The 15513-nt window shown below is 43.7% G+C and overlaps 1 protein-coding gene across 9 annotated transcripts in view; it reads left to right on the top strand.

Annotated features, from left to right (window-relative positions):
- Positions 1-15513, top strand: part of CPNE1 (copine 1) — a 39129-nt gene that overhangs the window by 19689 nt on the left and 3927 nt on the right. For all 9 annotated transcript variants that reach the window (XM_014850779.3, XM_070485816.1, XM_070485815.1 and 6 more), the window contains 12 exons: positions 11019-11147; positions 11246-11425; positions 11574-11648; positions 11737-11808; positions 11952-12032; positions 12204-12293; positions 12418-12504; positions 12643-12729; positions 12822-12881; positions 12961-13094; positions 13200-13254; positions 13495-13546. In XM_014850779.3, coding sequence (XP_014706265.1) covers positions 11019-11147; positions 11246-11425; positions 11574-11648; positions 11737-11808; positions 11952-12032; positions 12204-12293; positions 12418-12504; positions 12643-12729; positions 12822-12881; positions 12961-13094; positions 13200-13254; positions 13495-13546 — 1102 coding nt within the window. The remainder of the gene's footprint in view (positions 1-11018; positions 11148-11245; positions 11426-11573; positions 11649-11736; positions 11809-11951; positions 12033-12203; positions 12294-12417; positions 12505-12642; positions 12730-12821; positions 12882-12960; positions 13095-13199; positions 13255-13494; positions 13547-15513) is intronic.

Below are 15513 nucleotides of genomic sequence, written 5' to 3'. Positions count from 1 at the left end.
TTCTTGTTGATGCCCTTGCCCTGGAGATGCTCAGGAAGGTGATCCAGTACTGTTGTCTTAGATACTCTCCAGGCACTAGAGAGGCAGGGGTCTCATTAAAAGCAGGTAGATTAAAAGAATGTAGATTCCAGCAGGGCAAGATGGGGGGGGCAGAATTGGCTGCCCATAAGATGTTTGAAAATTTTGGTATAAATCATTTTCCTGAGGTGAATTATACTTTATTTGCAGAATTTTACAGTATTTGCAGTATTGCAGTGCTTGTTACTTAAAGTTTTTCCTTTGATAAAGTCGTATAAATGTGGAGTCCAGCAATTCCTCCATTCCTGCCCTGGCTGTCAGACAATTAGGGAGAACGTGTGGTGGATGCAGAATTATTTTCCCTCTGTGTTTAAGGCCAATTAGTATGGATCATGGGAAGAGGCCACATGAGCCTCACTGCTCTTTTAATGTTCAGGTGGACTTCAGATTGGACTGGATTACAAGGGTGGATATAAAAATGACCTATAGGGAATCAGGTTGTGACTCATCAGTTACTGTGTGTCCCAGGACTACTTATTTTCTTCCTCTGGCCTCAGTGTTCTACAAAGTGGGATTTAACTAGATAATCTCATTATATCCAGCTTTAAATGTCTGTAATTATATGAACCCAGCCATTCTGTTTCTTTCTGGAAATCTAGTGAACTTGAACCTTAAAAAGAGGCCAGTGGAACTCAAAATTTTGGTTTGGCTACTAGTTCTACTGGTTTTTCTGAGAGTGATATAGCAGTCCCACACTACAGTTTGAGAACTTAATTAGGGGAGAAAGGGGGAGGGTCTTCATTTTCTCTTTTGAGAGCTGTCCTTTTCCTGCCAGTTAGGTCCTCTGGAGCAGGTAGACCAGAGGCATTCCTCCTGAGTGTCCCGTGAACCATCAAGTAGATAATGATACCACAAAAGGGTCCATTTATGAGCCACAAAAAGAGGAGCAGTTGACACACATTGGACACTTACTCTGTGTCAGGCAGGGGGCACTCTCCATGGTTGGCCTTAATCCTCCCAATAACCCTGTAAAGTTGGCACAATTATTATTCCCATTTGACTGGTGCAGAAATCCAGGCAAAGAGAAGCGAAGTAACTTGCCCAAGGTCTCACTGATAGTAAGAAGTGAATTGAGATTATTCAATCATAGGCTGTCTGGATGTCTCCAGAGTCAGAGCCCTTCCCTCCACCAACTGTTCCCTGCCTCTTCCTGATTTTGGGGGAGGGCCACTAGCAGCACTCTTCTATCATGGATCCTGAGCCTACTGGGGAAGTGGCTTCAGCCTTGCTCCAATGTTTATGTTGAAGCAGGCAGGTGGAGGCTTTGTGTAAGCAGTCAGAGTCATAGGGCAGAGAAAAACTCCCACTCTGATACAGTCCTATTTTGCTTGAAGGCCATGTTTCTTCCTCAGTTTGCTTGCTTCCCCATATCCAATTCTATCCTCAAGCTAGGCTCTCTTAGAAGAGTTGGACACAGGTTGGGTTTGTTCAACTTTGGATAAGTCCTTTGGGGACATTGGAGTTGCATTAGTGGCTTCCAAACTTTTTTGACCTTCACAAAATAGAGCAAGATGAGGAATCTGACCATTTACCGTGTGTTCCCACTTTTCACTTTCTCTGTGAACTTGCACGTTTTAAGCTCTATAGTACCGTGTGGCAGCCAGACTTTTGAGTATCATATGGATCTAAAACAAATTATTGCTTAAAATTTTAGTTTTATAAACTCAATTTTAGTAGTCCGTAATGTATGAATAAAGAATGTGTAGTTTTATAGTAAGGATTTGCATATTTGGTTGAGTTTGTGAGCTGTGAGGACTGTCCTTGGGCTGCTGATTTAAACTTGGAGAATCCCTGAGTTATAGAGAGAGAAGCAGGGGTAAAAAACAAACAAAAAACTTGTCTGCCTTCTCCATGTCCCTTGAGGAGACAGAGAAGGAAAGGAAGAAGAGTGGTGGTGGTCGGTGTAGTTTGTCTTTTAAATCTTACGGGAAAAGAGTATTTCATGGGTGGTGTTCTGCTTATTGGGAGCCTATGGAGAATTTCCTGATTGGCTTTTGTTGCTTGATCCAGCATCTGAGCTGCTCCAGAATGCCAAGGTAGGCAACAGGAGTGTAAGCATGGCTTTGGTTTGTTGAAAGAATGATCCTGCCACCCAGACACATTAGTGCTCTATTCTTCCTCCTCACAGCCTGGAACTGGGATTGAAGGCTAGTGCCTTTCCTTATTAGAGTTTTGGGAATGGAAGAGGGCAGTCTAACTCCTGAGCAGGAACAACTGATGAGTTTCAGCTCAACTGGCATGGAATTGGATCCCATTGGATCCAGGAGAAAAGATCTGTTCTTGGATTTATGAAGAGCAGAATTAGAATCTCTTGGGGCAGGAGAGAGGATACCATGAAAAACGAAGCACAAGTTACTCCCTGTTGGCAGAGAGTGGGATTCCCTATCAACAAGGGTATGTTGGTAAACTGGCTAGGTGGGGGAAGGAAAGCTCTGGTTTTTAGCATTTGCTCAATTTCTGTGGTTTAAAACTTACCAAATTCACTTACAAAATTTCTTAATATTTAACAATTATCTCTTGCAAACCATACAAGCCTGCTTTGGCACAGGGCTGTAAGTCCCCTTCAAGTGTTGTTTGTTGTTTTTATTTTATATTTTTTGGTGAGGAAGGTTGTCCCTGAGCTAACATCTGTGCCGATCTTCCTCTGTTTTGTATGTGAGACACCACCACAGCATGGCCTGATGAGCGGTGCATAGGTCTGTACCTGAGATCCTAACCCGTGAACCCTGGGCTGCCAAAGTAGAGTGCACAAACTTAACCACTCCGCCACCAGGCTGGCCCCTCAAGTGTATTTTTGTTTGTGGGGTATTTTTTGATAAAGAAGATTGTTCCTGAGCTAACGTGTGTTGCCAATCTTCCTCTTTTTGGCTTGGGGAAGATTGTCCCTGAGCTAACATCTGTTGCCAATCTTCCTCTTTTTGCTTGAGGAAGATTGTCCCTGAGCTAACATCTGTTGCCAATCTTCCTCTATTTTGTATGTGGGATGCTGCCACAGCATAGCTTGAGCGGTGTGTAGATCTGTGCCCAGGATCCAGGCCTGTGAACCCTGGGTCAGAGCACAGGAAGCAGAGCACATGAACTTAACCACTATGACACTGGGCTGACCTCTCCTTCAAGTGTTTCAATTCCCATTGTATGCTCAGGTCTGTGCTGTGTGACATAGGAGATGATGAAGCAGTGTTTGTCCTAAAGAAGTTTGTTACTTCACTGACAGGCAATGAGTGAGAAACGTTGATGGAATACAGTTGTGGTATGGATTGAGTATAGTAGTTCAGAGTGAGAAGCTGTTGAGAGCTGGAGAGATCATGAGAAGAGAAGCATATGAGACCTAGGCTTGAAGGATAATAATAATAGCTAACACTTATGGGTAATAAGAGTACCAGACTGTACTAAGCACCTTGTGTACATTACTTATATAAATCTTCAGGTACAGATAATATATTCCACTGTACACCTGAGGAAACAGGCTTAGAATTTTGCCCCGGTTATATAGGTAAGACATCATTCTGGTGGATGTGTAGTAGTATCTCATTGTGGCTTAGAAGGAGTAAGGCCAGTATTTGGAGCCTGGTCACTTCACTGCAGAACCCATATTCTTTTTTCTTTTATTTATTTATTTATTTATTTTGAGGAAGATTAGCCCTGACCTAACATCTGCTGCCAATCCTCCTCTTTGTGCTGAGGAAGACTGGTCCTGAGCTAACATCCATGCCCATCTTCCTCTACTTTGTATGTGGGACACCTACCACAGCATAGCTTGCCAAGCAGTGCCACGTCCGCACCCGGGATTTGAACTGGTGAACCCAGGGCCGCCAAAGCGGAACGTGCGCAAGTAACCGCTGTGCCACCGGGCTGGCCCCAGAACCTGTATTCTTGTCCACTATGTCAGATTGCTACTAAATAAAGAAGGAAGGTTCTTCCAGGAGAGAAGAAGGGTATAACTACAGTCCAAATGGAGTCCTAGACTAGGTGGGAGTCAAAATATTTGAGTTCTAGTCCTCATTTTGCTTAACCATGTATATAGCCTTAGCCAAATCACATCTTTCCTCTGCCTTGAATTGAGGGACTTGGATTAGATCATCACTCACTTCCTTTTTATTTCTGACATTTTGTGAATTTTAAGTTATAGAAATGAGAATGAGTATGGCTTCCTTAAGGAACAGTGGAGGAAAGTGCCCTGTCAAGATACGGGGCTTGGGGGCCAGCCTGGTGGGGCAGCGGTTAAGTGCACATGTTCCGCTTTGGTGGCCCAGGGTTCAACCGGTTCAGATCCCGGGTGCGGACATGGCACCACTTGGCATGCCATGCTGTGGTGGGCGTCCCACATATAAAGTAGAGGAAGATGAGCACAGATGTTAGCTCAGGGCCAGTCTTCCTCAGCAAAAAGAAATTGGCAGCAGATGTTAGCTCAGGGCTAATCTTCCTAAAAAAACAAAAAAGATATGGGGCTTGGAAAGCATTAAGGTTGGTGATGGGGGTAAGCAGAGGAAGTCAATCTACAAGAGGAAGTAGCCGGAAATGACACTCCAAATGGTAGAAAACAAAGACAGAAAAGATTGGTTTACATACTCATTTGTGTCCGTTTGCAATTCCTAACTAACACCAAATGGAAAGGTAGAGGTAGTGGGGGCACGCAGAGATAACAAGCTAGTCTTGTGTTGCGTCTTCCTAGAAAGCTCACTTCTCCCTTGCTGGCTTCAGCAGCAAACCAGGGCTAGACCTGGGTCGTTTCTTAGGATCCTTGGATTATCACTACTTTCCTAGCATTAATTCAACAGGTATTTATAAGGCACCTGCTATGTGCAAGTCATTGGAATGGGACAGATCTGGTCCCTCCTCGTATTAAATTTATAGTCCAGTCAGGGAAATAGATAATAAGCAAGTAAATAAGGTACACATTTTGATAGGTTTATGAGAAGCTGGGTTTTGTTGGGTTGGGGTCAGGGAAGGTCTCTGACTTCAACATAGAGAACAGATTGGAGGGGACTGAGAGTGGAAATGGGGAGACCAGATAGGAGATTATTATAGACATCCAAGGAAGAAATGCTGGTTCAGAAGCGAGTGCGCAAAGACCTGGTAAGTATTAGCCAGGCCTCTCACACAAATAAATAAATAGAGAAAATTTCTGAGACTTCTCTTTTATTGACTCACTTAAAGTGATATTTAATATGGTTTTGTAAAATTCTAGTCCTATAAAGGAGGCTGAAAGTCCCATGAGATTAATTAATGGCACTAAATGAAAAGTAAATGAGTCTGATTTAAAGTATGTTCAAGAGATATAGGACAGAAAAGTTACAGGAACTAGAAGTTTTAGTTATGGAAGATTTCCAAACAGGCGAGCTTAGAGATAGATTTTTAAAGGAGATAAACAGGATTTGGGAGAGATTACTAATCCCATGTATAAGATAATTTATTAAAGAGAATGTGACTCAAAGGATAGAAAACCACACATTATAAAGATTTGCTTATGAAAAGTTGCTAGTTCTAGGCAAAGGAGGCTGATCTATGAAAAAAACAAAACCGGTGGCACAGGAAGCTCTGACCTCTCAGAAGGGAATCTAGCCCCATATGCTACTGAGGTACATGTGGGCCCACAGCTTTCTGGTTGGGGTTTTAGTCTGATCAGAGAAGAAAGTGAAAAAGGATAGGATAGGACCAGCCGTGGGGAAAGTGGTGGAAATGATAATAGACTAGAAAAGAATGCTCTAGTCTACCAGAAATTGGGGCCTAGCACAGGAAGAAGCTCCTGGCCCATTGTATGTGTCTGGCCCAGACCAAAAGCTTATCTTTATGGGATCTTTGAGAAGTCGTGGAGTGAGGAAAAAGGCAGCAGCTCCAGTTATTGCCTGTAATCTCACTATCATGGATAATTACTGCTAATGCTTTTGTAGTTCACAACAAATTCTTTATCAGGGATAAACCTGTAGTCCTCCATTTAATTTGTTCCTCAACATTTTATTATGAAAACTTGAAACATACAGAAAAGTTGAAAAAATTGTACAGTGAATACCCATATATCCACCATTTAGATTCTACAATTTAAAATCTGTATTTGTTTTGCCTCATATCTATCTGTTCAACAAACCATTTTATTTTTTGGTGCATTTCAAAGAAGTTGCAAGCACCAACACACTTCACCCATAAACATTTCAACATTCTTTAATTTGAGTTCAATATCTGTTTATGTGTTTTGGAGGGGGGAGTGAAGTTTACATACAGTAAGGCGTATATACCTCAAGTGTACCATTAGATGAAAATGACAAGTGCACCTGTGACTCATTCCTTTCAAGATAAAGAACTTTTCCATTCTCCATAGAGTTCTCTCCTGCCTCTTAATTAATACCTGCCCCTCCTTGGGGGACAGGAGAAGAACAACCACTATTCTGAATTTTTTTGGCATATGGTTTTGCCTGTCCTAAAGTTTTATAAATGTAATCTATGTATATATTTTGCTTCAGATTCATCCGTGTTGCAGCTATTAATAGTTTGTTTCTTTTTGTTGCTAAGTAGTTTCTATTACATATATAAACATATGATTTGTTTATTCTCATTGATGGACACCCAGTCTGTTTCAAATTTTTGGCTATTATGAATAAAGTTGCTGTGAACATTCTTAATACAAACATTTTTGTGGACATAATGTTTTCATTTCTTTTGGGTAAAAATCTAGGAGTGGAATTGCTCTTGAACTAGGTGTATGTTTAGTTTTCTTAAAAGCTGCCGGACTGTTTCTGAATTGGTACATTTAATAGTTTCACTAACAATGTATGAGAAACTGCCAGACCATTTCCACAGTGGTACATTTAATGCTTTCACTAACAACGTATGAGAGTTCTACATCCTTGCCAACATTTGGCATTGTCGGTGTTTTTACTTTTAGCCATTGTGGTGGGTATGTAATAGTACCTCATTGTCATTTTAATTTGCATTTCCCTTATGACCAGTGCTGTTGATCACTTCTTCCTTTGCTTATTTCCAATTCATATATTTTTCTTTATGAAGTATCTGATCAAATTTTTTGCCCATTTTTTAATGGCTGTCATTTAATACTGAGTTTCAGGAGTCCTGCGCTTAAATTTTAAATTTTAGGACAGGGAAGATTTACTGCTGGGCATTAGTTGAAATGGTAAAGGCCTGAAGGTTTGAGTTGAGCAAATGCTTATGAGGTACCAACTATGTAGTAAGCCTTAGTATTAGGGATACAGAAGTAATACCCAGCCCTGGTTCCAAAGAGCCCATAGATTATGAGGATAGGCAAAAGTCAAAATTTTGATGTAGTAGTTTCAATGTTAAGTCACTAAATATTTACTGAGTACCTGCTATAGGATGGGTACTGATGTAGGTACTGGAGATATAGAAATAGGCAAACCAGACTTGGTTCCTACTCTAATACAGCTTATTTTCTGGAGTGTATATTGGGGAAGACAGTGCAGAGTCCCTGAGATGGGGAATGAGATTGATGTTGTGTGTATGTGGATCAGAAATGAAACTTGGCCAGAACATTCTTGCGTGGCTGATGATTAGCTAGGCAAGGTTCAGGTCTGGCAGGGCCTTATAGACCATGGTAAGAACTTTGGATTTTATTTTGAATGTTCTGGGGAGCCATTACAGAGTTTTTGTTTGTTTTGTTTTTTTATTCTATTCCAGAGTTTTAAGAAGAGAAATGGTATGATCTGGTGTCAGTTTGGTTAATAAACACAGAAGAGTGTGTGTGTGTGTGTGTTTGTGTGTGGTTACAGAAAGACCGATGGGGTTACCATTGCAGTCATCCAGAGGAGAGAGAAATTCTATCTGGGGAAGGTGGGCAAGGCTTCATAAAGGAATAATATAGCAGAACCTTGGCTGACAAGACATTTGCTAGGCAGGCAAGTCAGAATATCAGCATGTGTGTGTGTTTGAGGAAACAGAAATAGCTTTGGATGACTAGTTGGGTAGGTGGTGGAATGGCAAGAGGTAGAGCAGACTGAGAAGACCTTACAAGGTTGAATTAGGGGTGCAGGGTCACCATATCACACAACTGCTGAATTCTGTGTAAGTGTGCCCTCTGGAGTTGTACCACGAGGTGGCCCTGCTAGGGAGTTTGGCTCTGAACCTAGGGGTCATGGGCAGCCATTTAGGGCTTCTAGTTAGAGTAGAGACTCTCTGGAAGCTGACATCAAGGATGACTAGGTGAGGCAGTGCTAAGGAGGAGGAGAAACCAGGGAAGAAGCAAGAGACAGTGAGGCCTGAAGTTATGTAGGGGTTCTTGAGCTGGATGGAGGTAGAGACTTTGGGCTTAGAATGAATAATCAAGAAGACTTGAGTTGTGGATTGGGGGAAAAAAGCTAATGAGGCCCTTTAAAAAATATAAAATAAACAGTATAAAATATTGAAACAATACAGAAGTGTATAGAGTATGTAAAATTCTCACCTTCATTCCACCCTGAGATGTAACTAAAAGTTGCATTTATTTGGTGTGTCTTCCATTTTTCCATGTGTATTTATTTTGTGTACCTATTCAAGTCTATTGTATATATACATACAGTTGAAGTTTAAAATGTAGTCATACTTGTCTTACCATTTTTTGCAACTTTATTTTCTTATATAATATCAATATAATATAGTTCTGCCTTAATTGTTTCTTACCTGCTACTCAGCATTCCATTGTCTGAATGTACCACAACTTACTTGGTCACTACCTTTACATAGACCTTTAAGCTGTTTCATATTTTCCACTGTTCTCAGCAATAGTGAAATGAGCATTCTTCTTCATTTGTCTCTATACTGTGCAAACACTACTTCAAAGAACATGTGAGGTGAGGAACATGGAGAGAGATTGTGACTTGTGGGAAGTTGTGGTCCTGCTCCCTTGGGAGTATGTGTTCTCCTCTGGATCTGTCCTTGGGGAACCTCCAAAGGGGTGATCAGACTGGTCAGAATTCTAAAAGCCACATTCTAGAGGCAACATTCAAAACTGGGTCTGTTTCTCCAGATTTTAGCTGGGAGTTTCACTACTTCCAGGTATCAGATGGGTTCTTGGAGGAAGATGGAATAAGGGTTTCCTGTGGAATTTTAAACAGGGGAAGAAATAAGACAAACATGTAGAAGTGAGAATTTGACAGACTTGGTTGGGTTGGTTTGGCTAGGACTTTATGGAGCAGGACTTTCTAATGAGCGTATTGTAACAGTGGTGGTTTTTTCCATCATTGGAGGGTGGAGGGTCAGTATGTGAAGCAATTTGAACTCTAAGACTCATTCCAACTTTGATTGCTAACAGCATTCCAGATGGAGACCGTGAGGCACCAAGATGGGAACAACACTAACTGTGGGCTGGGTTGGGGGAAAGATTGACTGAGGGTCAGTTTAGGGGAGGCTGAGGCTGGAGGCATCCTGTGGTATAGTGCTGAGAAACTGGAAATGCTGAGTGAAGCTGGATGAGAGATCTGACTTTGTCCGCTCTCCTCGTGCAGATGGTCTGCAGGTGTATGGGTCAGGGTGCACAGGGACAGTGAGGGGTCTGAGGATAATTGTTATGGTGACTGTAGGAGGAGGGGTTACGTGGGAGTCATGGTGATCCATGCAAGAAGATAGTGTTTCCAGCAGAGGAAACAGATGAATTGGAGAAGCTTGGTGCTGCTTGATTGCCAGTCAGTTTGGAGATGGCTGGGCCGGGAGCTGAGGCTGGAGATGGCCTTATGTATTTCATTCAGCAAATATTTTATTGTTTCGGAGCTTGGGATAGAGCAATGAACAGAACAGACAAATATCCCTTCTCACATGGAGTTTACATTCTAGTGGGGAAGACCAATTATGTAAATATATGTAGTATATTAGATAGTGATAAATGCTAAAGAGACACAGCAGGAAAGGGGTATGTGATGTGTCAGTGGTAGTAGGGTTGAAATTTTAGAGTGGCTAGAATAGGAGAGCTTTTTCCTTCATAATGGAGATGATGATTTTGAATAAAGATGTGGAGGGAGTCAGGAAATAGCAAGCAATGCGGATAATATGAGAGAAGAACATTCCAGCCTTTGAAGTAGAAACAGGCTTATTTGAGGAATGGCAAGCTAGCAGACCTGTGTGGCCAGGATGGAGTGAGCAAGAGAGAAGGTATTAGATCAGGTTAGAGAGATCTGATCTTTCAAGACCTTGTAGGCCATAGTAGGTTCTGGATTTTTTCTAAGCTGTGAGAAATCATTAGGGTTTGGGCAGAGGTGTGACATGACCTGACTCATATTTTAACAGGAGCACCCTCATTGCTGTATTGAGAATAGCCTGTTGGTGTGAGGATGGGAGAGTGGAGGTGGGGATGACATAGGTTAAGGGAGACTGGTTAAAGAGGCTAATGAGATAAGCCTGGTGAGAAATGATGGCTTGGACTGGTAGTGGCGGTGAGAATAGTGAGGAGCTGGACATGAGCAGCTGATTAGAGACCAGTGGGGGGATCATAACTCTACCTCAAGATGCTTGGCCCCAGGGTTAGTGGGAAATCTTGGAGGAAGAGACTTTTTGGGTAGCAGTACCTGGATCATAGTTGTGTTTGGGGCAGTGTTGGGATTGGAACTTATATTAGGTTGTCATCTGGGGCCAGTAAGGGGTTTAGAATGAGATTTATTGGTCTCTGAGAAGATCAGTGTTGGAGTCTGGGTCTAGGGAGCATTATTGGCATTAGGACCAAGTCAAAGTTGTTGATGGAGGCCAGTACACTTTTTCTGCATCTTCCCATCATACTCTTGGATCAGGGTTGGTTGTAACTACCATCTCCTGGTCCCATTGAGCTCACCCAAGGGGATTGGAAGAGTATGAAGGCTATAGGGCCTTTTCTTCCTTGGGTGTCATGGGGGTGGACTCAGGCTTAGCCCTGCCTGGATGAAGCCTGCTGGCCTTCCAAAGCTAGGACCTAGAGTCAGGGAACGGTGGAGAAGGGCCCTCGGTTTTTGACTCAGGTCATTTTTCTCCAGATGGCCCACTGCGTGACCTTGGTTCAGCTGTCCATTTCCTGTGATCACCTCATTGACAAGGATATCAGCTCCAAGTCTGACCCACTCTGTGTCCTTTTACAGGATGTGGGAGGGGGCAACTGGGCTGAGGTGAGAAGGACCATGGGGGTTAAGGTTGTGGAGGGAGGCTAAGACTGTTTTGGGGTAGAGGGTGTGTGACCGTGATGCTTATTGGCCTCTGCCTACAGCTTGGCCGGACTGAGCAAGTACGGAATTGTTCAAGCCCTGAGTTCTCCAAGACTCTGCAGCTTAAGTACCACTTTGAAACAGTCCAGAAGCTCCGATTTGGCATCTATGACATAGACAACAAGACACCTGAGCTGGGGGATGATGACTTCCTAGGAGGGGCAGAGTGTTCCCTAGGACAGGTATGTAGGGCCAGGGATTACAGTCCTTCAGAAACAGGTTCAGTAAGAGCCCTGTCAGACAAGCCGGCCTGCATGGAACTTGGAGGTGGGAGTCAAGCAGGACCTAACCCTGCCTGAGATCTTCACACCTCACCTTGCTCTGCTCTAGATTGTGTCCAGCCAGATACTAACTCTACCCTTGATGCTGAAGCCTGGAAAACCTGCTGGGCAGGGAACCATCACGGTAAGGAAGAACTCTGCAAGGGTTGGGGAGGGACTTACATCAATGAGGAGTTCATGAGGTGATACAGTCTCCTGCCTCTCCTACCTAGGTCTCAGCTCAGGAGTTGAAGGATAGCCGTGTAGTGACCATGGAGGTGGAGGCCAGAAACCTAGATAAGAAGGTGCTGCATGGAAGGAGGCCCTGGGGGTTCAAGAATTAAGGGGGAAGGGATGGTGTATTAGAGGGCAGGGATGGGGACAGAGGTCTAGCATAATGATTGTCCCTCCCTAAGTCTTATAACTGGTGTCTTTGTGGCATTGGCAGGACTTCCTGGGGAAATCGGATCCATTCTTGGAGTTCTTCCGCCAGGGTGATGGGAAATGGCATCTGGCATACAGATCTGAGGTGTGGGACCCTGGGGATTGGGGGGTGGCTTTGGGTAGGAGAGAATCTCCTGAGATTTGTGACTACCAAGGTTTATAACACAGAGAAAGAGACTACATACGGGTAGGAAGGAATGGCAGCTCCCTACTTGCCAGCTTAGAGCTCACTCAAGGCTTTGCCCTCCTCCTCCAGGTAATCAAGAACAACCTGAACCCTACATGGAAGCGCTTCTCTGTTCCCCTTCAGCGTTTCTGTGGAGGAGACCCCAGCACACCCATTCAGGTGAGGAGCTTGCTTCCTAGGAGAGTGGACTGAGCAGGGTCAGAGAGCCTGGGGAGGGATTTATTCTCACTTGCCACCTGCCTCCTGGTCTTTATGTATATACACACACACTTCCCCCCACCAGGTGCGATGCTCAGACTATGACAGTGATGGTTCACATGATCTCATTGGTACCTTCCAAACCAGCTTGGCCCAGCTGCAAACAGTCCCAGTGAGTGTTGGCCCTGCTCAGAGGTGTTGAGGTGGGCCTAGAGGGCTGTGGCCCTAGGGAGAGAGGGAGGGCAGGGCAGCTCCAGTCCTGACTCATGCTCTGGAAGTTTTACTACCATAATTTTTCTTTCCTCACCAGGCTGAGTTTGAATGCATCCACCCTGAGAAACAGCAGAAAAAGAAAAGCTACAAGAACTCTGGAACTATCTGTGTCAAGCTGTGCCAGGTGAGACAATAGCCCATGTGTACCAAGCTCTGACTCCTGAGCTCCATGGCCCCATCCCCTTCACCCCAGCCATGACCTGGTTTCATTTGCAGGTAGAAACTGAGTATTCATTCCTGGACTATGTGATGGGAGGCTGTCAAATCAACTTCACTGTAAGTTGCTTTATCATGGGCTAGAGAACAAATTTGGGGCTCAAGGTGGCCGTCAGCTCCTCTCCTCCCCTACTACCAGGTGGGCGTGGACTTCACAGGTTCCAATGGCGACCCCTCCTCACCCAACTCCTTGCACTACCTGAGCCCAACAGGGGTCAATGAGTACCTGACAGCATTGTGGAGTGTGGGCAGCGTGGTTCAGGACTATGACTCGTGAGTAACTTCTTCTCTTGCCCATCCCCACTCCATGCAGATGCTTCAGCCTCTGGGCTCACAGTTCCCTCACTGCCTCTTTTCCAACTCACTGTCTTCTCACAGGGACAAGCTGTTCCCAGCATTTGGATTTGGGGCCCAGGTACCCCCTGACTGGCAGGTGAGTGCTCTCTTCTATTCCCCTACTCTTGTTTTCAGTTTCAGGGTCCTGATTTAGGGGGATGTGGTAAACTTGCTGCCTGGCAACTAGCTTTATGGGGAGATTCAGGGATGCTTCCCTACAGGCATGTATAGAGCAAGTGCTAAGGACTAAATAGCTCTCATACCGTTGGTACATAGTGCCCTTTTTTGTAGCACAAAGGTGATCATGGAAGAACCTCACTTTCATTCTTGTCCTCAGGTCTCCCATGAATTTGCCTTGAACTTCAACCCCAATAATCCCTACTGTGCAGGTAAGTCCTCTCATCCTCCAACGTAAGGCAGATCTGTCTAACCTACAGGGCCAAGCCTGTGCAGTCAAGGAAGCTTGGGGTGGGGGAGCAGATACCTCACTCTGTTGTCCAAAGGAGTGGATTTTAGAGGTAGGCCTCTGGAATCAAATCTTCATCTTGCCACTTGCTAACTTTGTGACTTGGGGCCAGTTGCTTAGCTTCTGTGTACTTTGGGTTCATAATAAGGCTACATATTGTAGGATATTGAGTATTTTAGGCAAGGATGTGTGTAAAGTTTGAAGCAGTAAGCCTGGCACTTACTAAACTCTCTCTAAAAAATGGTAATTGTTATGTTATCGTTATTATCTTTGGCTAGAAGCTCACAGGTACTTATTTGGGTATCAGTGGAAGCCTTGGTGCCTTCCTGCAGCTCTTTTGGGGCTGCTTTTTGCCCCTAGCTCTTTTGTCCAGAGAGGGCCAAACCTTGTGGCTCCCTAGCGCCCGAACTTGGGCAAGAAGCTGAAGTGGACATCTTGACCTAATTTGATCTGATCTGGGTTTTTATTTTTATTTTATTTTATTTTATTTATTTATTTTTTTTTTGAGGAAGATTAGCCCTGAGCTAACTACTGCCAATCCTCCTCTTTTTGCTGAGGAAGACTGGCCCTGAGCTAACATCCGTGCCCATCTTCCTCTACTTTATACGTGGGATGCCTACCACAGCATGGCGTGCCAAGCGGTGCCATGTCCACACTTGGGATCCGAACTGGCGAACCCTGGGCCACCGAGAAGCAGAACATGTGAACTTAACTGCTGCGCCACCAGGCCAGCCCCTGGGTTTTTATTTGACATGAGTTCAGACTTAGAGAAAAGTTTTAAGAATAGTTATAGGGGTTCAGATCATTGGAGCTCAAGGGTTAGGGCCTGGGTCACAGAGGCTGTTTTTTACCTTCACCTAGATTCCCCCCAAACATGAACATTTTACCACATTTGCTTTATCATTCTCTCTCTCTCAAGTTCTCTGTTTCTCTTCCTCCCTCTTCCTCTTCCTCTCTTTGTGTGTGTGTGTGTGTGTGTGTATATACACACACACGCACACATTTCTTTTTTTCTGAAATGTTTGAATAAACCCTGCCCCAAGTTTGCCTCTATGGCCCCACCAACTTTGCACTCATCATCATCCACATGGCACTTTATCCCTAAATACTTCAATGTGTTTCCTAAAATTAAAGACATTCTGTTACATAACCACAGTACACTTCTCAAAATCAGGAAATTAACATCAATACAATACTATATCCAATCTATAGAATTTATTCAAATTTTGTCCATTGTTCTGTCTTTTACAGCAAAAGAAATTCTCAGATCACATATTGCTTTCAGTTGTCCTGTCTTCCAGAGTTCTTCATATCTTTTTTTAATTGAGATTATGATAGTTTACAGCCTTGTGAAATTTCAGTTGTACATTGTTTGTCAGTCGTGTTGTAGGCACCACTTCACCCTTTGTGCCCATCCCCCACCCCCCCTTTCCCCTGGTAGCCACTAATCTGTTCTCTTTGTCTACATGTTTAACTTCCACATATGAGTGGAGTCATACAGAGATTGTCTTTCTCTATCTGGCTTATTTCACTTAACATAATACCCTCAAGGTCCATCCATGTTGTTGTGAATGGGACGATTTTATCCTTTTCTATGGCTGAGTAGTATTCTACTGTGTATATATATACCATATCTTCTTTATCCAGTCATCAGTTGATGGGCCCTTAGGTTGCTTCCACATCTTGGCTATTGTAAATAATGCTGCACTGAACATAAGGGTGCATGGGACTTTTGGAATTGCTGATTTCAAGTTCTTTGGATAGATACCCAGTAGTGGGATGGCTGGGTTATATGGTATTTCTATTTTTAATTTTTTGAGAAATCTCCATACTGTTTTGCATAGTGGCTGCAGCAGTTTGCATTCCCACCAGCAGTGTATAAGGGTTCAT

The sequence above is a fragment of the Equus asinus genome, chromosome 15 (assembly GCF_041296235.1).
Source record: "Equus asinus isolate D_3611 breed Donkey chromosome 15, EquAss-T2T_v2, whole genome shotgun sequence".
Lineage (NCBI taxonomy): Eukaryota > Metazoa > Chordata > Mammalia > Perissodactyla > Equidae > Equus > Equus asinus.
Note: the sequence above shows the minus strand (reverse complement) of the source record. Positions and strands in the feature narration are given on the sequence as shown.